This window comes from Hemitrygon akajei, chromosome 9, assembly GCF_048418815.1.
Source record: "Hemitrygon akajei chromosome 9, sHemAka1.3, whole genome shotgun sequence".
NCBI lineage: Eukaryota > Metazoa > Chordata > Chondrichthyes > Myliobatiformes > Dasyatidae > Hemitrygon > Hemitrygon akajei.
Genome location: NC_133132.1, coordinates 57,632,135 through 57,659,776, shown reverse-complemented (window position 1 = coordinate 57,659,776; position 27,642 = coordinate 57,632,135). Strand labels below are relative to the sequence as shown.

The 27,642-nt window shown below is 38.7% G+C and overlaps 1 protein-coding gene across 6 annotated transcripts in view; it reads right to left on the bottom strand.

Moving 5' to 3' along the window:
* Window positions 1-27,642, bottom strand: part of kif6 (kinesin family member 6) — a 569,609-nt gene that overhangs the window by 436,000 nt on the left and 105,967 nt on the right. For all 6 annotated transcript variants that reach the window (XM_073056062.1, XM_073056057.1, XM_073056056.1 and 3 more), the window contains 3 exons: window positions 23,641-23,847; window positions 22,733-22,876; window positions 10,087-10,173 (listed from right to left, as the gene is read on the bottom strand). In XM_073056062.1, coding sequence (XP_072912163.1) covers window positions 10,087-10,173; window positions 22,733-22,876; window positions 23,641-23,847 — 438 coding nt within the window. The remainder of the gene's footprint in view (window positions 1-10,086; window positions 10,174-22,732; window positions 22,877-23,640; window positions 23,848-27,642) is intronic.

Sequence of the window (27,642 nt, the reverse complement as noted above, 5' to 3'; positions counted from 1 at the left end):
AAGAGGAATAATATGATATGTAGATATCAGTACAGAACGCAATAATGGAATGCATAGAAATAAAGAGTAATAAAAATCTGCAATAAAAATTTAGAGGAGATTAAAACAGGTACATTGCTGAAAGGATGTTGTTTTTTCCTTTGGATTGAGATTATACTGAATACCATAAAGGCGTAGAGTCATATAGTAATGCAGCATGAAAAATTACCCTTTGGCCCAAACCGGTACATCTCAGCTAGTCCTACTGCAGTGAGCATTGCATCATGTGTATAGAAAATGAAGAAATTCAGTATCTTATTTTCTATTTAGAGTCTATATACAGTGACTATAAAAAGAATTCACCCCCTTGGAAGTTTTCATGGTTTATTGTTTTACAATATTGAATCACAGTGGATTTAAGTTTGCTTTTTGACACTGATTAACAGAAAAGGACTCTTTCGTGTCAAAGTGAAAATAGATCTCTACAAGGTGTTCTAAATTAATTACAAATATAAAGCACTAGATAATTGATTGCATAGGTTTTCACCTCCTTCAAGCCAGTATTTAATAGGTGTAATTTCGGCAGCAATTACAGGCTCGAGTCTGCGTAGATAGGTATCTATCAGCTTTGCACATCTGGACACTGCAATGTTCCCCCATTCTTCTTTACAAAACAGCTCAAGCTCTGTCAGATTGCATGGGGATCGTGAGTGAACAGCCCTTTATAGTCCAGCCACAAATTCTCAATTGAATTGAGGTCTGACTTGGCCACTTCAGGCCAATAATTTTGTTGTTTTTTAAGACATTCCTGTGTCACTTTGGCTTTATGCTTGGGGTCATTCTCTTGCTGGAAAACAAATGTTCCCCAGTTCACAATTCTCTTGCAGACTGCAACAGGTTTTCCTCCAGGGTTTCGCTGTATTTTGCTGTATTCATTTTACCCTCTATCTTCACAAGCCTTCCAGGGCTTGCGGTAGTGAAGCATCCCCACAGGATGATGCAGCCACTACCATGCTTCATGGTAGGGATAGTGCGTTTTTGATGAAGTGAAGTGCTTATATGCCAAACATAGCATTTACTCTGATGGCTCAATTTTGGTTTCTTCAGACCTTCATCCAGCTGACTTCAGAGTCTCCCACATGCCTTCTGGCAAACTCAAGCTGAGATTTCATGTGAGGTTCTTTCAACGGTGGCTTTCTCTTTGTCATTCTCCCATAAAGCTGCAACTGGTAAAGCACCTGGCCAACAATTTTATGTGCAGTCTCTCCCATCTCAGCCACTGAAGCTTGTAACTGCTCCAGAGTTGTCATTGGTCTCTTGGTTGCCTCCCTCACTAGTCCCCTTCTTGCACAGTCACTCAGTTTTTGAGGAAGGCCTGCTCAAGGCAGATTTACAGCTGTACCATATTCTTTCCATTCCTTGATGATTAACTTAACTGTACTCCAAGGGATATTCAGTAGCTTGAACATTTTCCTGTATCCATCTCCTGACTTATGCTTTCTAATAACCTTTCCTTGGAATTGCTTGGATTGTTCTTTTGTCTTCACGGTGTAATTTTACCAGGATACTGACTCACCAGCTGTTGAACCTTCCAAAATACAGGTGTATTTTTACTACAGTCGGTTGAAACACATTGACTGCACACGGTGATCTCCTTTTAACTAATTATGTGATTTCTAAAATCAAGTGGCTGTACCAATGATGATTTGGTGTGCCATATTAAAGAGGGGTGGGTGGGCTGAATACTTAAGCAATCAACTATTTTCTGATTTATATCTGTAATTAATTTAGATCACTTTGTAAAGATCTGTTTTCACTTTGACACAAAAGAATCTTTTTCTGTTGATCAGTGTCAAAAAAAACAAATTAAATCGATTGTGATTCAAAGTTGTAAAACAATAAAACATGAAAAATTCCAAGGGGAGGGGTTGAATACTTTTTATGGGCTCTGTATAGGGCTCAGAACCATTCTATGGATCACAAAAAAAGTACCAGAGGACTGATGCCGTAAGTTGTGCATGACTTCCATTATGATGAAAGAGAAGTTACGTAGATTCATGTTCAGGCACATCAGATTCCAGTGCAGGACAGTCAACAAAGCTGAATATAAGCCTGGATACAATAGCTGCCTGAATAATTGGAAGCTATGGGGTTCCATTTCTGACCTTCCGTCCCTTCTTCACCAAGATAATCCACGAGTGCTTTCTGTTAAGGACTACTCCCTCAGCATACTCCACAATACTTGCAGTGTAGTGTGCAATTCTAGTTGCCCCATTACAGGAAGGATGTGAAGGCTTTGAAAAGGGTGCACAGTATGTTTACCAGGAATAGAGGGTATGAGTTACAAAGTCCAGTTGAACAAATCTTTGGAATTTTCTTTGGAGTCTCAAAGGCTGAGGGGAGACCTGATAGTAGTTTGTAAGATTAAGATACACAGATAGGGTAGACAATCAGAATCTTTTTTCCTCAGAGCACTAAAGAACATGAATTTAAGTGAGAAGGGAAAAGTTCAAAGGAGATGTACAGGACAGGTTTATTTACACAGAATGGTAGGTGCCTACAATGGGCTGACAGAGTTAGTGTTGGAAGGCGATACAAAAAAAATCGGTGTTTAAGAAGCTGTTAGGTAGACACATGAATATGCAGGGAATGAATGGATATAGATCACATACAGGTGGAAGAGAATTAAGTTTAATTTGGCATTGTGTTCAGTGGAGACATTGTGAACACAACTGTACTATACTGTGCTGTACTATTCTATGTTCTGTGCTAATGCTTTCCTGAGGCACCCACAAGACAACAGAACTATTTGTCCATGTCTGGGGATAGGGATGTGTATATATTAACAGCATCAGGCATACCAATCTGTACATGAAAACTTCATGAAATTGTCATCCTGAGGATGTAAAAGAAGGTGATCGTCAACAGCTTGTGCACCTCTCTGCAAACAAAGTTCAATGTGAATTTATTATCAAAGTACGTATCAAAGTACAGATGCCTTGTGCAGGAAGGCACAGAGTCGACTGTACTTCCTTAGAAGGTTGGCGTCATTCAATGTTTGTAGTGAGATGCTGAAGATGTTCTATAGGTCAGTTGTGGAGAGCGCCCTCTTCTTTGTGGTGGCGTGTTGGGGAGGCAGCATTAAGAAGAGGGACGCCTCACGTCTTAATAAGCTGGTAAGGAAGGCAGGCTCTGTCGTGGGCAAAGTACTGGAGAGTATAACATCGGTAGCAGAGCGAAGGGCGCTGAGTAGGCTACGGTCAATTATGGAAAACCCTGAACATCCTCTACATAGCACCATCCAGAGACAGAGAAGCAGTTTCAGCGACAGGTTGCTATCGATGCAATGCTCCTCAGACAGGATGAAGAGATCAATACTCCCCAATGCCATTCGGCTTTACAATTCAACCGCCAGGAGTAAGATATGTTAAAGTGCCGGGGTTAGGACTCAATGTATTTAAGTAAACTACTTAAGAACTTTTTAAAAGCTATTATTAATGCTTTTTGAGAGGGTGATTTTAGATGCATATCATATTTTTACTGAGTTAAGTATTGTATGTAATTAGTTTTGCTACAATAAGTGTATGGGACATTGGAAAAAATGTTGAATTTCCCCATGGGGATGAATAAAGTATCTATCTATCTATCTATCTATATCACCACATACTACCCTGAGATTAATTTTCTTGTAACCAATGTGGAAAAGGAGACAAACTGCAAATACAGAAGAACATGGATAATAATAATAAATAATACTGAGAACATGAGTTGTACAGTCCTTAAATATAAGTCCATAGGTTGTGGAATCTCTTCAGTGTCCAGGTGAGTGAGGTTATCCATACTAGTTCAGGATCCACACTATGGTAATAACTGGATAATGAATGCTGCTTTCTTGTAGCAGCGATCCTGGAATCTTCAACTCAAGTTCTCAATATTATTTATTTATCTGTTTTCTTCTTTTTATGTATTCGGAGAGTTTGTCTTCTTTTGCATATTGGTTTTTGTTGGGTTTAGTTTTTCATTGATTCTATGAACCACAATGAACCAATGACCACAAAATATTGACAACTCTTAGTATCAATGTAACAAGTCTGTATTTTGTGGTTCTATTCTACACCTTTTTATGAATCCCAAAAAGAAAACCATATAGCTTTTTATTGACTTCCAATATGCAGTATTTTGCTTCTGCTAAAAAAGGACTCGTGTACTCCCCCTGCAGACTATGTAGATAATCTTACCATCATCTGCAAAAGCAAAAGGGCTCGAAATGCAAATCACACAACCAGTGAAATTAAACAGGTGAAGTTCCTGGTGGTACAAGAATACAGGTTTTTCTAGTATGTGCTAAACTTAACAATCAGTGTTAAATTGACAGTGTATTTTCCTCCACTGGCTACTCACAGGGAAAATGGCAGAGAAAGCACATAATGTTATAATTATCTATGCTCTGTGTATACATATGTTATTTTATAAGTGCATACCAAACTCTTACATCATTTAGAGACATGGCCCACACATTCTCCCATTCCCACAAATGCTCAACAAATCATCTGCCAGAACCTTTAGATCTTTAGTAGAATGAAAATTATTGATTGGGAAACGCCAAACCAATTCTCCCCACTGAAGTTCACAGATAGGGTATAATGATAGATTATAGACAGGGTGAATGTGCAGAGTCTTTTTCTCAGGGTTGGGAATCAAGAAATAAAGGGCAAATGCTTAAGGTGAGGGAAAAATTTTAAAGTACCTGGGAAGCAACTTCTACATGATGTTTCTATGAATCAGCTGCCAGTGATTAAGGCAATAACAACATTTAAAAGACACAGGACAGGTACATAGACAGGAAAAGTTAAGAAAGATATGGGCCAAATGAGGGCAATTAGCTGAGATAGGCATATTGGTCAGTATGAATCTGTTGGGCAAAAAGGCCTTTTTCTGTGATCTATTACATTAAGATACTATGATTCACATCTCAATGTGATGCACATAATTCTTCAAGTGGTTAGAATCTAATTCCTTAGCTTGCTGGTTATATTGAAGTGATCTGGGATGGGGAAGGAGGTTAAGAGAGTGATACAAATGTTTACCTTCTGCATTTCTGAACTGTCAGCTCCCTCAGCACACCCCACCTGATCCCAGCTTTACTTTTCACAAATCTTCTAACACCATTACACTCTTGGTCAAAGGTGCTGACAATTTGCTATTTCAGCTTTGTGGTTAAAAAGCTTGGAATGTTTGCATGATTCCGTGCTGAAAGGAAGTGTAAAAGGACTTTCTGAGTCCACATTCCAGTTTAACTCCACACTAGTAGTTAGCAGTTGAACAAATTGTCAGGGGTGCTCTTTGCTTCATTATAATAGAGCAGCAGCCTCAGCCATAATATAAGACACAACCAAGATGAGAGGTGAACAGCTTGTGGCTGTGCATCACAGAACATTATCCTGAGTGGGTCAATACCCATCCAGTCACGGAAAAGCTTTTCAAGTGTTTCCCAAATTGCAACTCTTTTCTGAGAGGGTAATTAAAGGGTGCACAGTGTGAAACATGGCTCATGGATCTTGTTTTCGTGCCCAGTTGCTGATGCTAATGAAAGCACTTTTCAGCTGCTAGTAGAGGTCATGAAAGATTTTCATAACTATCGGCCAATGTCACTGAAATTTATAACAAAGACATTCTTTGAGGTTAGCAGGAAAAGAATGGTTGGGCATCAGCAACTATGCACCTTTCAACGTTAAGTACCATACCACCCTGGAAGGTGCTGTATGATTATGTCTTTGCTGCAGTCATGAAACTAGACCTGTGGACATGACTTCCTGAAGCCTGTCCAGATTCACAATGTCTTAAATCTGTGTACTTTAAAAAAAAATTTAACGGTGGAAATAATGGAATGATAATCAGTATATAAAGGAGGGGTGGAGGACTGGAGCAGAAATTAACCAGGATAGGTGGATGCATATGAAAGGGGTGATAGGCAGATAAGGGCAGTAATAATGTCAGAAGCTGGAAGATGTTGGAATATGAAAGAAGAGAATGGTAGGGCATGGAATAAAGGGAAGGACTGAGGTGAGGAAGGGCAGTGAACTATACAGATGTGAAACACTTAATAATCCTTTCATCAGTAGTACAGTTTATAGCTAAGGGTGGGTAGCAGAGATGGCCAAAACCGAAAGTCACAAGTGTAATGCAGGTCCTTATTCAAGTGGGTCAGTCTGAAAGGAGTATCAGTGAACGTTCAACAATGTCATATCAGCAGACCCAAGAATACATATCAACAGAATGTAATGAATGAGTGGTGAGTAATGTCAATGTTTGAAAAAGACTGGCTTAACTGACATACATTTAAATACCTTGCTGGTCATAAGACAACATAACATGTTGATGTGGAGTGTCTGGTTTCAAGAACAAAGAATCCTAATAAAAAATATACACATTTCTCCATGAAAAGAAATGAAGAAGGGTAACAACCAGCCAAAATAAAGGATATAAGAATACATATAAAGTGTATTTTCTTCCTCTTTCCTTCAGATTCCTATTCCCTACCATAAGACCATAAGACAGAGGAGCAGGTTAGGACATTTAACTCATCAAGTCTGATCCGACATTCGATCATGGCTGATATATTTGCCTCTCAGCACTATTCTCTTGCCTTCTCCATGAAATCTTTGACGCCCTCACTAATCAACAATCTATCTGCATTAAATATACCCAATGTTCTAGCCTCCACAGCCATCTGAGACAATGGATTCCACAGGTTCACGACCACCTCACTAAAGAAATTCCTTTTCATCTCTGTTGTAATGAGGTTGTTATAGCAACTTCCAATCTAATTATTCCTTCCATAATACTGCAAGAAGTCAAGATACAAGCAGCTCAAAAAAACCACCAAGTCATACTCAAAGGCATTTGTGAACAAGAGGTTAAGGTTGGGATATCTGCCATATAGAGGTACAAAGAAATAACTGGTCAGGGTAATCCTTACAAAATTAAATGTAGCAGCCAATATCCAAGACTTATTTTACATGCTTCTCAATAGCACTTCAGAAGTGAGAATACAACTTTTGGGGAAAATGATCCTGAGAATCCTCAACTTTGATTCTAGGTCCCATGTCCCAAAGCTTTAGGTCATACATTTGTATTCCTTCTGCTGAATAAGACTCCAGGACTGTGGTGAGTTGGGTCAGTGAAGAGTTGAGGTTATTGCAATGTCCAGCATTGAGAGACTTGGGGCTTCCACTAAGGTCTGAATTAATCAAATCCTGAAAGGCACTGGTGTAAGAACAGATTTTTAGTAACTGCTGAGATAATCCAAAATAAAGGATTAATTTACAGATGCTTTGGCCTGAAAAAAAGGAGATTGACTTTCAGTCATGAATGATGATTATATTATTATAACTGTATTTATACAGATAATCGTTAGACTTAACTTTAAGTGGGAAATTAATAAAACAATTGTGTGACAATTACAGGGCAGTTCCACACACCTTCACAAGGTTAATGGCACAACACTGCAATTTATTCAGTAAATTTATTTGCAATTGATGGGGCATGCTGCTAATTTGCGCCATTATCACAACACTGCCAAATTTGTAGCAAAGCTGGAAGTTGTAAGAAGACACAAAATAGTGCATTCTGATAAAATGATTACTGACTACCCAACCAGTTTGTACAGCTGGGTAGTTCTCTGTCTAAGGTGGTGGTAAGTGGCACTGGAGTGCCACAAGGGACTGTCCGGTCTCCGTTTCTGCTCACATTGTACACCTCAGACTTTCAGTACAATTCTGAGTCTTGCTGCTTGCAGAAGTTCTCTGATGACTCTGTGGTGGTTGGGTGTAACAGAGGAGTCGGAGTACAGAGGACTCATGGACAAGTTTGCGGAGTGGTATGGGAGGAATTACCTGCTCCTGAATGTGGCCAAAACCAGGAAGATGGTGATTGATTTTAGGAGGAAGAGGACTGTGATGAGTCCTATATACATTCTGGGAGAAGAGGTTGCAGTATTGGAGAAGTACAATACTTGGGTGTTCACCTCAAGAACAGATTTGTCTGGAAAGCCAACACCATGGCCAACACATGAAGGGGACAAGCAGACCCTATTTTCTAAGGAAGCTGAGGTACTTCAAAGTATGCAGCAGGATGTTGGAGATCTTTTACCAGAATGATGTAGTGAGTGTAGTCTTCTTTGCTGCTTTATGTTAGGGGAGCAGCATCAGTGCTGGTGATGCAAAAAGACTAAATAAGCTCATCACAAACAAGAGAACATTTGCAGATGCTGGAAATCCAAGCAATACACACAAAATGCTGGAAGAACTCAGCAGGCCAGGCAGCTTCAAGGAAAACAGTACAGTTGATGTTTTAGGCCAAAACCATTCGGCAGGACACTCCATAAACTCATTAGAAAGGCTGGACCTGTCGTTGGCTACAACCCGGACACTTTTGAGTTAGTGGTGGAGAGGAGGTCACTGAACAGACTGTTATCTATTACGGACAATCTGGCGCATTCTCTCCATGACGTACTGAATAAGCAGTAGAGCATCTTTTCAAATACTCATTCAGCTCCACTGTCACAAGGATCGTTACAGAAAATCTTTTCCACCAAACGCAATAAGCATATACAAACAATTCATCTCTGTGTGACAGGAGAACACATATCATAGTACTATAGTCTCTCCTTTATTATTTTGTACATTATCCTTGCACATTGGTACATTATTATTACGTATATTATTATTCTATACTTTATTAGTGTGTTTTTAAATGTTGCTGCTGTAATGAAACAATTTCCCACTCGAGATCAATAAAGTACTTACCATCATCATCATCATTATTATTATTATTATTATTATTATTATTATTATTATTATTATTATTATTATTATTATTATAAGGACATCAATCTAAAGTATTAACTTTATTTCTCTCCGCATGGCCACTGTCAGAGCTGGGAAGATGTATAGACTTTATATGGAACCAAATAATGATATTACAGGAGAGATGGCAAATAGAGACACTGAGAGTAGACTCATAAAAGGAGAATAAGAAAAATTAAGCCAATGAACAAAAATAAATTATATTTACCAAAAGGATGTTCCTTCTAAATAAAGAATATATTTTTCTTTGGCATACAGTGTATAACATGAAACTTATTAAAAGCTCCAAAGTTTTCTTCAGGTTTCAGACCACAAAATGCAAAAGAACACACACAGGAAGGTGTGATTATTCTTGCACACTTTCCTTCTTGTCATTTCAAATATATCTATCGGATGACTGAATTGTGGGTTTGTTTTAGTATGCAAAGACCTCATAAATCTACAATATAAAACATATACCAAATGACATGTAATTCAAATCCAATACCGTACAAATCATAAAAAGAAAGATTTGCATTGATGGTGCCATTCAAGACCTTAGATGTCCCTAGGTGTTTTCCAGTCAATTATTTTGTCTTCTAACTTATGAACCAATGTTCTTGACTAAATGTCAGAAACATGCAGCCAATTTATGGATAGTACACTCTGACAAGCTACAATGTGGGTGGGCATGGCCAAATAATCTGTGGTTACCTATAGTGATAATAGCAATGATTTAAACATAAATATTGCCTGATCCAGTAAGCATAATTCCCAGGCGTTCTTCAACATCACAAGATAGTTGATGACATGGCCTTTATCAATCTAGTGGCCATGTTTAATATATCAATATCACCCTAACTCAACAGGATTCTACTCCAATTTAATCATGCAGCATTGTCTGCCAGTATAACTTAGTGGCACTGCATTTGATATATTCCACTTTAACCCATGGATCAATATATTTGCATGACCTATTGAACTGAATGCTCGAGTACACTGTGCACACTAGAAAATGGTTATGTAACATGATGCTGTGCTATGCTTAAACATTGTTGCTCAGTTTCCATAATTTTTTCCTGAATTAAATATCTATAAAAGGCAAATAGATTTTTAATGTGCTTAATTTTGGAGGGAAATTTCGATGTGTATATAAGTTTGCACATAAAACAGGAAACAAAATATCTCCAAAACATCTTAAGGCACATTGGCCATATGCTTTTTTCCTTGACTTTGTAGGTTTTTTTTAATATAATCTTACCAATCTGGGATCAACTTCTTCATTCAGAAAAGCTTCATTCTTGATCAGTGCAACCCTCTGTGCAAATCGGCATGTTGAAATAGATTCCTGAAAGAGAAAAATAATTCTGTGTACAATTCAGCAACTAAATTAAAGGAAAATAATGAGCCACATTCAATCTTCCAAATCTGTTCCATCATTCAAATGAATCACGAGTAAGGGAAATCTTAATTCCTCTTAGCAGCCTTGATTCTATTACCTCAAATAACTTGACAAACCAAGATCTGAATCTTAGCTTTGAAATACTTAATTGACCCCTAAACTCAAAAGTTACTTGAGGGTAGGAGTTCTAGAATTTCAATTACGTTTTCTATTAAATGTTTTCTGACATCACCACAATAACCCAGATCAAACCTTTATAGTCGTTTGCTCTAGACCCTGCCATCAGAGGAAATAATTTCTTTCCATATTCTTTATCAATGCTTAAATCACTCCTTACTATCTTCAAAGAGAAACAAGTCTCAGTCAATGAAATTTTTCTTCATAATTTTCTGTCATAGAATGAATGAAATACCCTAACTGGCGTAAAAGAATGCAAGAATATAAACGGTTCCAGGAGTGGGCAGTAAGACCCTTCGCACTTGCTCCACCATTCAGTATGTCTATTTCAGTGGCATTTTCCTGCACAAACCTATATCCCTTAATTTCTTTAACAACTAAGAATCCATTAATTCCTCATGAATGTAATAAGCAACTGAGACTCTGCACCTTCTAGAGTAGCAAACTCCAAAGGATTACCTCCTTCTGAGTGAAAAATTGGTTGATCACTTTTTCCTGAGAAAATTGCTCTGGACACCACAGCTAGAAAAACACCAACTCCAAATCTAAAGCCTCATTTATAACTCTCAAAATGACTCATCTTGTCTTTTAAACACAAGAGTACAGCCAAACTTTTTTTTTCTCTTTCCTTTTTTTCTATGCCTCATTCTTGCAACGGAGGCTGACATACCATTTGCCTCCTGATCACCTTCAATGCTTGCATGTTAAATTGAAGACAAACACCTTTCAAACTCACTATTTAAAAAACATAATCCAATTTTCTATTGTTTTTCTGTCAAAACAAATGGCCACAGATTTTTTGCTACCTCCTTCTGCCATGTCCATGCTCATACCTATTCACTAAACGTACAGTACATCATTCCGTAAGTCTTTCTGGATCTTTTTCAGTGCTTATACTGCTATACTGCTTCATTTTAAATGAAGAGGTCAAGGTAGCCAAGGTAAGATCATTTTTGATGCTTTGAGACTCAAAAGACCCTGTCATCGAGAGCACCCAGCTGGATGTGAGATCAGGCAAGAAGTGGTCAGCCCATGTAGCAGTTGATGAGGCAAAGTCTAGACTGAAGCACAAGGAGCCGGATGGGGCTACCCAGCTAGGCCGCCAGGGACTTGGATGGACAAACCACAAGTAGTGGTCATCTTCTACAGGTAAGGAGCGCCATGAGCTTGTAACGCAAGAAATACGAGAGGTAGAAGAGGAGAAGAGGTTAGCTAAAACAGCTGGCCTGGCCAAACAAGGGGCTTGAAAAATGGTGAACTCACAGTCCCCTGGGAAGACAACATCGATGAAACCCATGAGCGCAAGTTAACCAAGTATGCAGAATTAAGATCAGAGTGCAGAGACAGAGGGTGGAAGGTTTCATGCTATCCATTCGAAGTAGGTTGCTGTGGCTTTATTGCGTTCACTTTCCAGAAGTGGCTGCGTGACCTTGGCTTCACTAGAAGAGAGATCAAGTCAACCAGCAGGGCTGTAGCTGAGGCAGCAGAGACAGGATCATCATGGGTGTGGACCAAGTACGTCCAGAGGGGCAGATAGTCGGACAGTGTATCCATCTTTTGTGAAATCTTCAGTAGCTGCATAGACACCTGAGCAGTAGACTATCTGTTGGATGGAAGCGACCAACAACTATGATAGAGGCAGATGCCAAGTTTTTAAGCTCACCAATGGGAGGTGGTGCTTTAGCTCGAGGGATTCTTGATCATAATCGGGCCGAAACTCATGAAGACAGGTGGCAGATCAACTGATGATCTCACTAGTGATAGCACAGGACAGTTAACATCTTAGTCCAAGTGTATTTTCAATTCTATTCCTTAAGTCTCTCTGGATCTTTTTCAGTGCTCATACTGCTATACTGCTTCATTATAAATAAGCCATCTCTCCTAAATTTGATCTCACAAAGGAAAATGAGAAACTAACCAATGGACCCCATCTTGTCCCAACTCTTTTCAGCCCATTTCAGATCCAGATTAGAATCACATGAGGTTTCATTCAAGCCCAACCCTCATATTAGAACAAGAACTCCTAGCTTTGCATAGAAAGTTTTGCTTCCTATCAATTGCTGTGATAGAAAACATTAACTTGAGGGAACCACCTTTCAATTTCCACCCAGCAGGTAAAGTTGACTGCAGCCATGAAGCCATAGAGTCGTAGAGAGATACAGAATGAAATCAGGCCCTTTGGCCTTCTAAGTCCATGCAGACCATCAACCACTCATTTCCACTAATCTTATATTCATCTTATCTGACATCCTCATCAACTACCCCTCCAAATTCTACCCTTCATCTACAAAAAAAGGATCAAATTATTGTTATCAATTAACCTACCAACCACCTTTGAGACATAGAAAGAAAGTGGAACACCTAGAGGAAGCCCATGTAGTCACATGGAGAATGTGAAAACTCCAGACAGGTATCATCTGAGGTCAGGATGGAATTTGGATCTATGTCTCCATGAGGCAGCAGCCCTACTAGCTGTCTCTCTGTTTGTAACATTATATAATAAAGGTAAAGAGAAAATAGGGAACTACAAACCAGTTAGCCTAACGTCATTACTGCAGAAAATGTAAGAACCTATTTTCAAACTAATTATAATAGAGTACTTAGAAAATAATTATCATCAGATTAGGTAAAGTCAATATGGATTTATGAAATGGAAATCATGCTTAACAAATCTGTTTGAACGCTTAGAGAGTGTAACTAGAAGAACAGATTAGGTTGAACTAGGGGATTTCACACTGCTTGAATTTCCAGAAGGAGGCACATAGGAGATGATGTATCACATAGGAGATTATTAAACAAACTTAAGTACACAATATTGAGGATGAGATACATGTGTAGATTCACAATGGAATACAGACAGAAGAATTAAGTGCATAAAGTTCAGATTGGAGGCTGCCCAGCCAATATATACGGTGTTGTTCCTCCAACCTGAGTTTGGATTCATTTTGACAGTAGAGGAGGCCATGGATAGATATATCAGAATGGGAATGGGACGTGGAATGCCCGATGGCATGAACATTGACTTCTCTAACTTCCGTTAATGCCCCTCCTCCCCTTCTTACCCCATCCCTGACATATTTAGTTGTTTGCCTGTTCTCCATCTCCCTCTGGTGCTCCCCTCTCCCCCTTTCTTTCTCCCGAGGCCTCCTGTCCCATGATCCTTTCCCTTCTCCAGCTCTGTATCACTTTTGCCAATCACCTTTCCAGCTCTTAGCTTCATCCCACCCCCTCTGGTCTTCTCCTATCATTTTGTAATTCCCCCTTCCCCCCACTACTTTCAAATCTCTTACTATCTTTCCTTTCAATTAGTCCTGACGAAGGGTCTCGGCCCGAAACGTTGACAGTGCTTCTCCTTATAGATGCTGCCTGGCCTGCTGTGTTCCACCAGCATTTTCTGTGTGTTGTTTGAATTTTGAGCATCTGCAGATTTCCTCCTGTTTGCTCTTGACCTACATTAGTAACCTGTTTTCACATTACAAAGAGGATATTCACTTTTACGAAAAATTTTCCCAGATAAATTAATGGTTCTTCACTTTACACCATTTCAGCTTAAGGAAGGTTTCATTGGAATGCTCTACCTTTGTAAAGGAGGGGACACCTGTATGCCTAATTTTGCTCATGATACAAAGCTAAGTAGCAATGTGAGAGGAGGTGGACAGTCAGGTGAATGTGCAGGGAAGTGACAAATTAAATAGGATGTGAAAAATGTGAAGTCATCCACTAGGGTAGGAAAGGTAGAAAGACAAATATTTTTTAAACAGTGAAAAATTGAAACATGATCCAGGTGTCCTTGTGCACAAATCCCTTATAGTTAGCATGTAGATATGGAAAGCAATTAGGAAGATACTGCTCGTGTTGGCCTTGACTTCAACTAAGAGAGTGAAGACATCTGACTGAAATGATACAGGACCTTGGTGACATTGCACATTGTATATTGTGCCACCCATTTCAATTCTACTTCCCATTCCAATTCTGACACATCAGTCCACAGCCTCCTCCTCTGCCTTGATAAGGCCACACTCAGGCTGGAGGCCTTATATTCCGTCTGGGTAGCCTCTAACATGATGGAATGAAAATCAATTTCTTAAACTTCCAGTAATTACCACCCCCAATTCTCCTTCACCATTTCCTATACCCATTTCCCTCTCTCACCTTACCTCCTTACCTGCCCATCACTTCCTTTTGGTGCTCCTCCCCCTTCCCTTTCTTCCATGGTCTTCTGTCCTCTCCTATCAGATTCTTCCTTCTCCAGCCCCTTATCTCTTTTACCTATCAATTTCCCCTCTTCTCCTGGTTTCACTTATCATCTACTACCTTGTACTTCTTTCTCCCCTCCCCCCCCACCTTCTCACTCCGACTTCTCATATCTTTTTCCAGTCCCGATGAAGGGTCTCAGCCCAAAACGTCAACTGTTTACACATTTCCATTGACGCTGCCTGGCCTACTGAGCTCCTCCCGCACTTTGTGTGTATTACATGGTATACTGTGTATTGGTTTGGTCTCCTACATGAAAAACAATATACTTGCAATAGTATAGATTGATTTCTGGAATCAGGATGGGGCTAGACTATTGGACTATGAGTTATGATAAGTAGAGTGGAACTAAACTCAGCTCAGTTTGAAGAACAAGTTGTGGAAATATACAAAACTGTTGTGGAGCTTGCCAGACAAGATGTAGGTTTAATCCTTGTCCTGGCAGTAATGTCCAGAACATGGATAACAGCTTCAAAATAAGTGGTTGACAATTAAGCATAGGGATTAAAGAGATTTCATCACCCAGAAGCTAATGAGTTTTCAGTAGCCCTACCCAAGAGGACTATGGTAGTTTAATTATTGATTAAAGACATTGATTAATGTAAATTATTGGTAAGTAGATTTATTATTGTCACATGCACTGAGGTACAGTGAACAACACTTGGATTGCATGCCATCCATCATTTCATTACAACAATACATCAAGGTAGTGCAAGAGAAGACAATATCAGGATACAGAATAGGGTGTACAGTTACAGAAAAAGTGCAGTGCAGACAGATAATAAGATCCAAGGCCATAATGAGATAGATTGTGCAGTCAAGAGATTATCTCATCGTACTAGGGGATCATTCAACAGTCTTATAACAGTGCAATAGAAGCTGTTCTTGACCCTGCTGATGCATTGTTTTAGGCTTTTTTTTATCTTTTGCTCAATAGGAGTGGGGAGAAGAGAAAATAATTAGACGTCCAGATATTAAGAGTATGCTCTACTCTCTGTATACACATGACTGTGTGGCTAGGCATAGCTCAAATACCATCAATAAGTTTGCTAAAGATACAACCATTGTTGGTAGAATTACAGGCGGTGACGAGAGGGCGTACAGGAGTGAGATATGCAAACTAGTGGAATGGTGCCACAGCAACAACCTGGCACTCAACGTCAGTAAGACGAAAGAGCTGATTGTGGACTTCAGGAAGAGTAAGACAAAGGAACACATACCAATCCTCATAGAGGGATCAGAAGTGGAGAGTGAGCAGCTTCAAGTTTCTTGGTATCAAGATCTCTGAGGATCTAACCTGGTCTCAACATATCGATATTGTTATAAAGAAGGCAAGACAGCAGCTATATTTACTAGGAGTTTGAAGAGATTTGGTATGTCAACAAATACACTCAAAAACATCTATAGATGTACCGTGGACAGCATTCTGACAGGCTGCATCACTGTCTGGTATGGAGGGGTTACTGCACGGGACTGAAAGAAGCTACAGAAGGTTGTAAATCTAGTCAGCTCCATCTTGGGCACTAGCCTACAAAGTACCCAGGACATCTTTAGGGAGCAGTGTCTCAGAAAGGCAGCGTCCATTATTAAGGACTTCCAGCACCCAGGGCATGCCCTTTTCTCACTGTTACCATCATTAGGAGATACAGAAACCTGAAGGCACACACTCAGCGATTCAGGAACAGCTTCTTCCCCTCTGCCATCTGATTCCTAAATGGACATTGAAGCTTTGGACACTACCTTAATTTTAATATACAGTACTTCTGTTTTGCACATTCTTTTAAATCTATTTAATATACATAATTGATTTGTTTATTTATTATTATGTTTTGTTTTATTTATTTTTTTCTCTCTCTACTAGATTATGCATTGCATTGAATTGCTGCTGCTAAGTTAACAAATTTCATGCCAGTGATAATAAATCTGATTCTGATTCTGAAATATGGAGTTAACACAATATAAACAAATGACAAGATAAAGAATCAACCATGAATTGGTACAGTTCTGATCTAAAATGAAAGGGTTCAGATGAAATATAGTATATGGAAGTGTGGGATTATGCACTTTTGTAGGAAGAATAAAGAATCCAAAATAGCCTCAAAATAAAGGTACATCCCCTTAAACCTGAGATGAAGAGGAGTTCTGCCAAAGGGTGGTTTATCCATGAATTTGTTGCCACAGAGGGCTGTGGAGGTCAAGACCATGGGTGTATTTAAGGCATACAGATTCTTGATAGTAAAGGGCTTAATAGTTATGGGGAGAAGGCAGGAGGATAGGGTTGAAAAAATTCAAGATTGAATGACAGAGGAAATTCAATGGGCCAAATGGCCTAATTCTGCTTCTATATATTACGATCGTATAGTGAGGGAATTAGATGACTAATGGAATCAGAAAAAAAGTATAGATAGAGAGTAGATACTCTTTCAAAGAGCAGGCTTAAGCATGATTCATCAACCAGCCTTGTTCTGTACTGTTTCGTTATGACTCTTCCCAATGAGAAAGAATCACTCCCTACAGCAACAGAAAGTATGGAAACTGTAGACTTATTAACTATAATTCGTTGTGGAAAACCTGATATCTGCTTTATCTCCAACTCAGACTCTACACAATACATAATTTTTCCGTCTCCCAAAGGCACTCCAAAGCACACCATCTTTCCCTCTTCAACATTTTTTCTGGATTATTCAACACTTATTATACACATATTTTACTTGTTCCCGGGAACTAGACAGGCAATGTCGATATTTATCAATCTTGAACTCAGCAGGCAGATTAGTGGGTCAGGTCTCATATACAGACCAGTCTATGTAAGGATGTCAGATTTTCTTCTTTGAAAGACATTAGCATACTCAAGAGGTTTTACAGCAATGTAGAAGTTCCATGCTTACTGGTGCTACTACTATTTTTTATTTCAATTTATATAATTACTTGAATCCCCTCAGATGGCAATTTCTTGATCTCATTACCGCTAGCATCATATCATATATCTATTTTAGCTCAAGTTACTTACAATTCTTAAGGGGAGTGGAGGAAGGGAAGGATTTAAATCTCTAATGTGCTTTGACCGTATTAATATAGACCTCCCATAAGTTTCCCTGTAATTTATCTTTGAGCCAGACAATTTATTTCATGTTTTAATGTGAACCAAATAGCAAACTTTGCTCTTCAAATATTTGGTCTTTATTTTTCCCCATTCAGGATTGATTAACAGCAAAGTATCAAAGTCTGACAGTAATAAGACGAGTAAATCATGGCAATATAAGAGTAGTCCAAGGAGTAAAAAATACAAATAAGTACATTGTCTTGTAATTGGGAATGTCACTAGAATTTTATATAGTAATTAAAATCCACAAAAAATGAAGAAAAAAGCCAAACAAAAAGGATCTGAGAACATTGCATTATAATGTTCATTTTATAAATATAACAGGAACTAGAAATCATGTAATAGAAAGTGAGAAAGTGAGCTGAGATAGACTTATTTCTCCTGCATGGCTCCTTTTCTCATAGCATCATTGTATATTTTAGATTCCACCTCAGTAGCTGCACATTATCTGGTGTAGTCCTGATAAAAGGTGGCATTTCCTTGTGGGTTTTTTTGTTGCCATATACCTAGTCTAAGTATAATCTTTATTATGCATGGATGCCTTGTAGCATTTTTAAAATCTGAAACATCTCAAATTTTAGTCCACTGAAAAGAAGTTCATTAAAAAACCATGTTCTGGATAGGGTTAAATGGAATAGTGCTACTTGCATTCAATTTTCTAATGTTACTTTATAAGAGTAGCTGGAATTACATGAGAATGTGTACAGAACATTCTAGATGCAGGAGCATTCAACTTTAATTCCAAGGAATCAGAACTACTAAAGATGACAATCACATGAAGGTATTAAAATTTTATTTATTTAGAGATACAGTGTTGAACAAGCCCTTCCAGCCCAATGAGCCACACTGCCCAGCAACGCACCTCTTTAACACTAACTTAATCACAGGACAATTTACAATGACCAATAAACCTACCAACTGGTACATCTTTGGAATGTGGGAGGAAACTGGTGCACCTGGAGGAAACCCACACAGTAATAGGGAGAACATAGAACATAGAAATCCCTTACAGACGGCGCATGAATTGAACTCCATATACCCCAAGCTGTAATAGAGTTGTGCTAACCGCTATACTACCATGGTGCCCACATCTCCCCAAAATTCATCCAAACTAACAATTAGTGTTTGCCAAGGTTGGAAGCCAGGATCCAAGAACAAACAATGACAAATGAAAGGTCAAGTGTTATGGAATTTCTACAACTACATGGTAAGGAGCCTAGTAATCACTCGTTTGATAGTTGCTGGAGTAGTTGAGTCTATTACATGCCACCAGCCCCACTGTGCATCGTTTAGGTGTCACTGCTTGCACTAGTTTTACACTCAACACAAGCAGCAAGGAGACTTTGTGGCATTTAGCACAGCACTGCATCTGTCCTCACAACTAACAAGCATAGTTACATTACTGGCAACTACCTAACAATGCAGAATATTGGCCAGCTATGCCTTGTCCACAAAAGGCAAGATTAAATCTAATCATACTAATTATTGTCCCAGAATAATCAAAGTTATGAAAGATATTGTTAACAAGGCCATCAAGCAACAATTCCATACTACTAAGACTGCTAAATTTAAGTGTCACCAGGACCACTTGGTTCCAAATCTTATTATAGATAGGATTCAAATATAGATGAAAGAACTGCCTGAGACAAAATAGGCATCCATTAGTCTCATGAGACCATGGATTTGCGCCTTGGAAGGTTTCCAGGGCGCAGGCCTGAGCAGGGTTGTATGGGAGACCGGCAGTTGCCCAAGCTGCAAGCCTTCCCCTCCTCTTGATGCCACCAATGTTGTCCAAGGTAAGGGCACTGGGACCAAAACAGCCTGGCACCAGTGTCATCGCAGGGCAATGTGTTGTTAAGTGCCTTGTTCAAGGACACAACATGCTGCCTCAGCTGAGGCTCAAACCAGTGACCTTCAGATCACTGACCGATGCCTTATCCACTAGGCCACGCGCCAACACCTATGCCTGAGACCTGTAGTTGAGAAAGGCATCAAGAAACTTTGGTCACTGGGAACAGAGTAGAAACCACTCCAGTGGTTGTGGCTACTGAAGGTCAAACATTTCAGCCTGAGGAATTGCTGCAGAAGTTTATTAATACAATTCAGTAGACCAGAAACAAATATAAATATGGGAAATAAGAACTGAAGTATAACCATATAACAATTACAGCATGGAAACAGGCCACCTCGGCCCTTCTAGTCCGTGCCGAACACTTACTCTCACCTAATCCCACTGACCCGCACTTAGCCCATAACCCTCCATTCCTTTCCTGTCCATATACCTATCCAATTTTGCTTTAAATGACAATACTGAACCCGTCTCTACTACTTCTACTGGAAGCTCATTCCACACAGCTACCACTCTCTGAGTAAAGAAATTCCCCCTCATGTTACCTCATGTTTTGGGCGATCTCTGTTTTGTAGTAGTATCTGGCGATGGTAGATAATCGCTCTGTTATCCACGTGCCCTAATCGAAAATTCCTGGAACTGTTGCTAAAAAATGTACGTAGTACTTCAGATATGATCTCACCAGCATGTATACCCATTCTATTCTCTAGACAATAAAAGACAACAATCCATTTGTCATCCTAACATGCTAGCTTTGTGTTTCATGTATCAAGACATGCAGATCACCCTTTATTACAGCATTCCCTAGTCTATCTCCAGTTAAAAAGTGTTCTGCTTTTCCTATCTAACAACCAGCTTCACAATTTCCCACATTATATTTCACCTGTCAATGTTGTACCTTGCACAGTTACCCGATCTATGTCTTGCAATGACTCTTTTCTCCCTCTTTACAACTTGTGTTCCCACCTTTATATCGTCACAGAAACTGGCTTCAATACATCCTATAGTCAATGACACCCCAGAGCTTTTCCATTGTTTACAGGGTACAGTTATGGAAGGATACTTTTTGTTTGGATGGATGTGTGCAACTCACACATCCTGAAACTCAACAAAATCTGGAAGAAAGCTCCCCACTGAATGGCAGCCCGTCTACCACCATAAATGTTCATTCCATGTATCACATGCAAATCATGGCTGCAGGTACTCCATCTTCGAAATGTGCTGGAGTTCCTCATCCAGTTACTTCAATAACACCTTCCAAACCCACGGACCCCAGAGCAATGAAGCAGAGCAGCAGCTAGTGCGTGAAAATATCACCCGCTGACTCCGCTACAAAATGCACACCAGTCTAACTTGGAAATATAATGATACTCCTTCAACATCACTCGGTTAAAATCCAAGAACTCCCTGCCTTACAACACTGTGAGAGCAGCTACACCAGAAGGACAATAATGATTTAAGAAATGGTTCTCCATGATCTTCTCAGTGTGCATTGGGGATGGCTGATAAATGGTAGCCTTACCAGCATTGCCAATGCTCCAAAACATGAATAACCAAGATATCCATGTGAGTAAATGCTACTATGGGGGTACTTGGCTATCAACCCTCTAATGAGCCTCTTTATTGCCCAAACACATCAAGTAGAACATTAACTAATTGATACCTATTGTGATAGGTTAAGCAATTAACGACCATACAGAGAAAAATAACTTACAACAATTGACCACTGGCTCATGAAATATTTAAGACCACAGGGAAGAAAGAAAAACAAAACTTTCCTTTATAAACACAAGTTGCACATCCTTTATACTACTCTGACCTATAAGGAATGTAATTGCGCACAAATACCCTTGGCAAACAAGGCAGACAAATACAGGCACCGACAGGGTAGATAGTCAAATTCTTTTTTCCATGGTGGTATTAAAAACAAGTGAGCACAGATATAAAGGATAGCCAACCACCCTCAAAGCCTTGTTATTGAACCAGCATATAGTGGTGCTGAGACAGCAGCTCTTGAGCTTCTTTCCCCGCATTACTCTGTGATAGTTAACTGTTGTAAAAGACCTCTGAACTTTGAAATGTCTCTGATCACTTTGAAAGCAATAACAAAAGATTGAAATAATTTTGAAAATTATAAATTTACTCAGGTACACCTTCAAACACTTTAAGTTAATTAATAATATTAAGGTTATGTAAAGCAAAACATAAAAGAAACTACTTCCCCTCCATCTACCTTCTGAATCATGATTAATAACCCAATTCAAAGCACTACACCAGCAGCCATTTCTGCCTTAAAGCTGAGTCAGATGCAAAATGGTAACAGTGAGGCTTAACTGAAGACAGCAGATGATTAATCACATAAAATACTGTTGTTCTGTATTTGCTGGAAACATTCTTCAGTGCGCTCGTCATCCATTGACAGCTTACAAAAATCCATTCATCATTTCTCACCCTTTCCTGTCAATTGATTGATTATTTCAGTGCTTTCAATGTCCCACAAAGTTATCTTATCTAGACATCCAGACAACACATTTCATAATACTTGATCAGACAGCAGCTCTTGAGCTTCTTTCCCTGCATTACTCTGTGATAGTTAACTGTTGTAAAAGGCCTCTGAACTTTGAAATGTCTCTGATCACTTTGAAAACAATAACAAAAGATTGAAATAATTTTGAAAATTATAAATTTGCTCAGGTACACCTTCAAACGCTTTAAGTTAATTAATAATATTAATATTAATAATATTCCTCCAAGCATGACAAAGTAGAATATACTGTATATCAACTCATCACAGAATACAATACCAATCTATAAAAATGCCTTTCTCAGCAAAATATTCACTTTCTGGAAATAAACAGCACTGGCATTAAATCATGAAACATCAGAGAAAATCTATCTTCTTTTCATGGAAATCCTTTTAAATTCACTATGGCAGCAGAACACAAGTGCAGATTTGTAACTGTTAAGTCAAGCAGGGGCAATGCTTTCTTTCTAACAGTTAAAATTCAAAGAAATCACTGCATATTTTAATATAAAATTTGATGGGGTGGAGCAACAATGCACTTCCACGTGCATACTATGAATCTGAATAGGAAATACTGAGAGAAATTCAAAGGACATACCTCCAAGTTCTTCTTATCTACAGATAAAGTTGCAACCATTGTGGTCATACAATTTCCACCCAGGCTGTCTCGCAGAACAGATGTCATCATGGAATTTCGATAAGGGATGTGTGCACGATTCTTTTCTGCCAGTGCAATAATAACCTGCAATTAAAATAAATAGCTTTAACTGAGCTTCTTGATATAATGAAGAACTAACATGTACATTAACTGTAAACTGATTCTTTAATGATATCTCTGCCCATCAATTCCTTTAGACCAAAGGAATTTGATGCCAAAGTATTAAAGACCTAGCTTAAAAAGGTAAAAAAAGTATTAGGAATAGTAAGGGATAATACTAAGTAAACTCTTTAATGTGATGCACATTTTTTCAAACAATGTAAGAGTCTGAATTACAGCCTTGATGAACAAACTCTAAATCAAATTAAAATATACACCCTAAAGTACAAAAGTAAATATTGCGACTACATTAATTACAGTAAACCTTTGTCTGGCATGGCACTTTCAAATCTATTAGCCTTACAGTCCTATTGCAGAAGTAATCTAAGTGGCAAAATGTCATTTTCAAGACTGAGTTATGAGAAATATCTGTATAAACAAACCCATCAAGCTGTGACTTCTCAACAGTCCCAGAAGTAGACATATTATATTACACTGCTAATTCAACTGATATTACTTATTTTTGAAGCTTCTTTAAACTTTCTGTGGAAAATGGAAATAACCTCCCATCTCATACTGTATATATATTCTGTAGTCATCCGTTGTGCTTACTTATAATGTCAGTCATATAATGTCAACTGACTGGAGTAATTGTACTTCTTTTACTGTTTGATACAGTGAAAAGAGTAAATTCTCTCATCCCTTGCCACAATTTAACTAAGATTGCTTGGTGAGATCTCCAACCTTACCTGTTCCAGGTATGTCAGAGAGAGGTTAATGTACTTTGCCTCGGTCAATAGCTGTCCTCCCACTCCAGTCTTTGTAACACGCTCTGATCCAGCCAAGTCCACTAGGTGTAGTTTGGACCGACGGATAGTAGCAGAGCCTGGTTCACGACTGGAAACATGAATTGTAAAAATACAATGGGAACGGGTTGAGGCCTGGTTCATAGGAGTCTGTTAAATGAAAATAAAAGTGCAATTACGGTAATATCACAGGATTGTTCATTTGTTTAAAGGAATTTAGATTTTACACAAATAATTGCACATAATTTCTTAGAGGATAGAGAGACTTTGTAAGAAACATGTGGCATTCTGGTTTTCCTCCACACTGTTATACACAGTGGTGTTGCACTGAGCCTGCCTTAAATTTTTTCATTTCCTGTTGTGTACTATATATATTCTCTTCTAGATCTTATAAGCTAAATACACTTTCAAAAAATACTGCATTGAAGATTGCAAAAAAGCCTTTCTCCAACCCTTGTAACTCACAAAACCCAAGATTGTTAGATACAACAACCTCAAATGGATTCTGAATACATAGAGAGCTGTTATGTCCTGTCATCATGGTAATAATTAAGGGTCTTCAATAAACCTAACAAATGCTGTTCAAATTGAATAGATCATGTGAGGAAATACAGTCAATGCTCTTCAAACACAAGATTACTACTCTATTTAATGGTACAACTTTTAATTAAACAGTGAAATTACAAACTTCACTCTGTTACAGAACATAAATATCAAAGTCCTGTTTATTAATCTTCCTTTGGAAACATCATTGATTTCGAACTAAATGAGAATAGGCAAGCAAAGCTGTGGTCACTGGCTTCAGAAGAAAAAAATGTGAAAAAACAGCTATGACTGCAGCTAAACTAATCTGATTATGGTTCATATCAAGATCTCTTGCTCTAAAAGAAATCCTTCAGTGGTGGCATAATATCTGCCTTCCAACCGAACCTGAAGACACAGGACTGATCCAAAACTTCGACCAACAAATATAAGGCAGAATGAAGATTCACAGTGGTTAGGTAAAAGAAAAGATTGTATAAAACTTTAGACGTACGTACTGCTTTCAAAATTCAAAACTACTGAACAAAGGTACTCAGTGGTACTGCATACGATTGTCATTTCTTTGGAGAGTCAATAATATTATAAGTACATCTATTTAATTGACAATGTAATGAAGAGGACAGTTGACCATGAAAGGGAAGAAGGGGAACACAAGGGAAGTAATAGGCAGGTAAGAAGAGAAGGGAAATAGAATAAGGAATGAACAAGGAGAGAACAAGAGAGAGAAGAGAGAATACTGGAAGATGGAAAAATTGATGTTCATGCATCAAGCTGGAGGCTACCCAGATGGAATATGAGGTGTTACTCGTCCAACCTGACTTTGGCCTCATCATGGCAGTACAGGAGGCCATTGACAGACATATAATGTCCTTGATGGTGGGTAGGCTGCTGCCAGAGATGTGTTGGGCAGCTTTGTCTGTCAATTTTAGAGCCTTCCAGTCCTCTGCAGTACAGGTTCTGTACCATGCAGAAATGCAGCGTGTTAAGATGCTCTTTACTGTGTATCTGTCGAAGGTTGTGAGTATAAATGTGCATAGCCCAGCTCTCTTAAGCCTCCTCAGAAAGTAGAGGTGTTAGTGAGCTTTCTTGACTGTGTAGGAATTGATCTGGGACCATAAGAGTTTGTGCAAAATGTGCAATCTCAGGATTCTGAAAGTGCTTGCAGTTTCCACCATTGTGCCACTGATGTAAAGGGGGGTGTGAGAGGTGAGAGTCCTCCTGAAGTTGATAACTATCTCTTTTGTCTTGTTGAAGTTGAGGATGAAGTTATTTGCCTAGCACCATGCCTCAAGCTCTCCCACCTCCTCTCTGTAGGTTATTTTATTCTGTTGATTCTCTTGGAGATGGCAGAAGTTATGAAGAATGATGTTCTGGATATGGTGGCTTGAGGGATGGTATTTAAGTACAAAGGGAATCCTATCCATGTTAAAATGCCGGGGAAATGGGGTGAAGGCAGATGTGTAGAAATGGAGGAGATGCGAGTGAAGCTGTCATAAATGGTGGTGGAAGTGATACCTCATTCTTTTCAAAAAAGAGGACATCTCATCTGTTCCAGAATGGAAAGCCTCATCCTCAGAACTGATGCAGTAGAGAGGGTGGAACTGAGAAAAGGGAATAGCATTATTACAAGTGACAGGGTGAGAAGACATATAGTCAGGATAGGGGCAAGAGGCAGTAGTTTTGTAAAAGATGTCAGTGGATAATCTCCAGCGATGGAGACAAAGAGATCAAGAAAGGGGACAGAAGAATCAGAAGTCTACGTTGGGTCTCACCTACGTAGTGGAGGCTGCACTAAGAGTACTGGATACAATAGCTGAGTTTGATAGACTCACAGATGAAGTGTTGCCTTACCTAAAAAGACTGCTTGGGGCTCCTGTATCAGAGGAGTATGTTCAACGTTGGATGAAATTAAGTTTGGAGGAACAACAGAATATGAAGATAAGCTGGAGAATAGGCTTGAAACATGATCAACCACGAAGTTACTAACTTGCGAAACATGACAGAAGGGTTATTTGCCTATGCTGTCTTGCTTTTTTAATGGTCTACCTCTTTGTACATATTCTTCATGAATTGCCATGTAAGCAGGTAGATTAATTTAGTTAAGCTTATATGAATACTGCAGAATGCCATTGTAATTTAACATTGCACCTTCCAAGATTGTCACTGCAAAAAGATTAAATGCAAGAAATTCCAGAATGTCCTATGTGCAAGTTTTAACCTTTGAATGGATGCTAAAATCCCCAAAAAAAGAACAGAAAACTAAGCAAGGTGCATAATCAAATCAGGTTTATTATCACGGACTAATACGACATGAACACATCATGCATAATGGGTGATTAACTTAAATGATTCAGATTTACTTGTCCATTGAAATTGAAGTCCCATACTTCATATTCCATACTCATGAATACAGCTAAGTTCAAGAAACAAACATTATAGCAATAAAGTATCGATGGAATGTTAGATCTAAATCTTCTCCTTTAAATTATACAGGAATACAACATTCATGGTTTTCTTCTTCAGTGGTCTAGCTAGATGAGGATCTCTAGGTGATTTAACATGTAAAGACATATGCACAATAACAAGGTGATGACACATTGGAAAACCATTTGTGTCTTTTGTTCCCACAGCAATAGTGTTTCAAGATTCCTATCAGTGCTTTTGAAATACAATATGATTGACATTTACAGTATCAAAAAAATCTACTGACTAATGACAAACTATGACCTTGATAATAAAACGACCCAGATAGACTGAAAAGACAGGGTGTCAAGATCCAGAGCAAGAGCTGATTACACTCATTCTCTGCGATGGTCACTCCTCTTTCCCTATGGCACCGAGGCTATGAAGATTGCCCCGGCAGTTGTGCCTCATGTCCTCTAATATGATGAAGAGATAAGCGAGGCTTTGAGCCAAATCCAGGTTGCTCTGGGGTCCAGATCTGAGGACTCAATTTTGGTTTGGATTGTTGTTGTTCACTTCAATTGTCTGCATGATTTGCATTTGTTTATCTCTATCTCTTGCCTATAGGGTGTTAGTCTTTTATTTTCAATACTTTTTTTCTATAATTGGGTTCTTTCAGGTTTCTTACTTTGTGGCTACCAGTGAGCAAACAAATCTCAAGGTTGTATAGTTTATACATTCTTTGATAATAAATGTACTTTGAATCTACATAATTAATATTGCACATGTAGCAGCAAATCTGATGTTGACATTCCATAGCAACACAGTAAAATGCAATAAACAAAATGCCATAAAGTAACATTAGTATGACTGCACATGAACCCCTTTTGGGAAAAAGTAATGTGATATCATTTATTCTAGCAATCAAATTGGCAATGTTCCACAATACCTGTGATTTCAAGCAATATGAATAATGCTGAAGAATGCGTAAATACTATC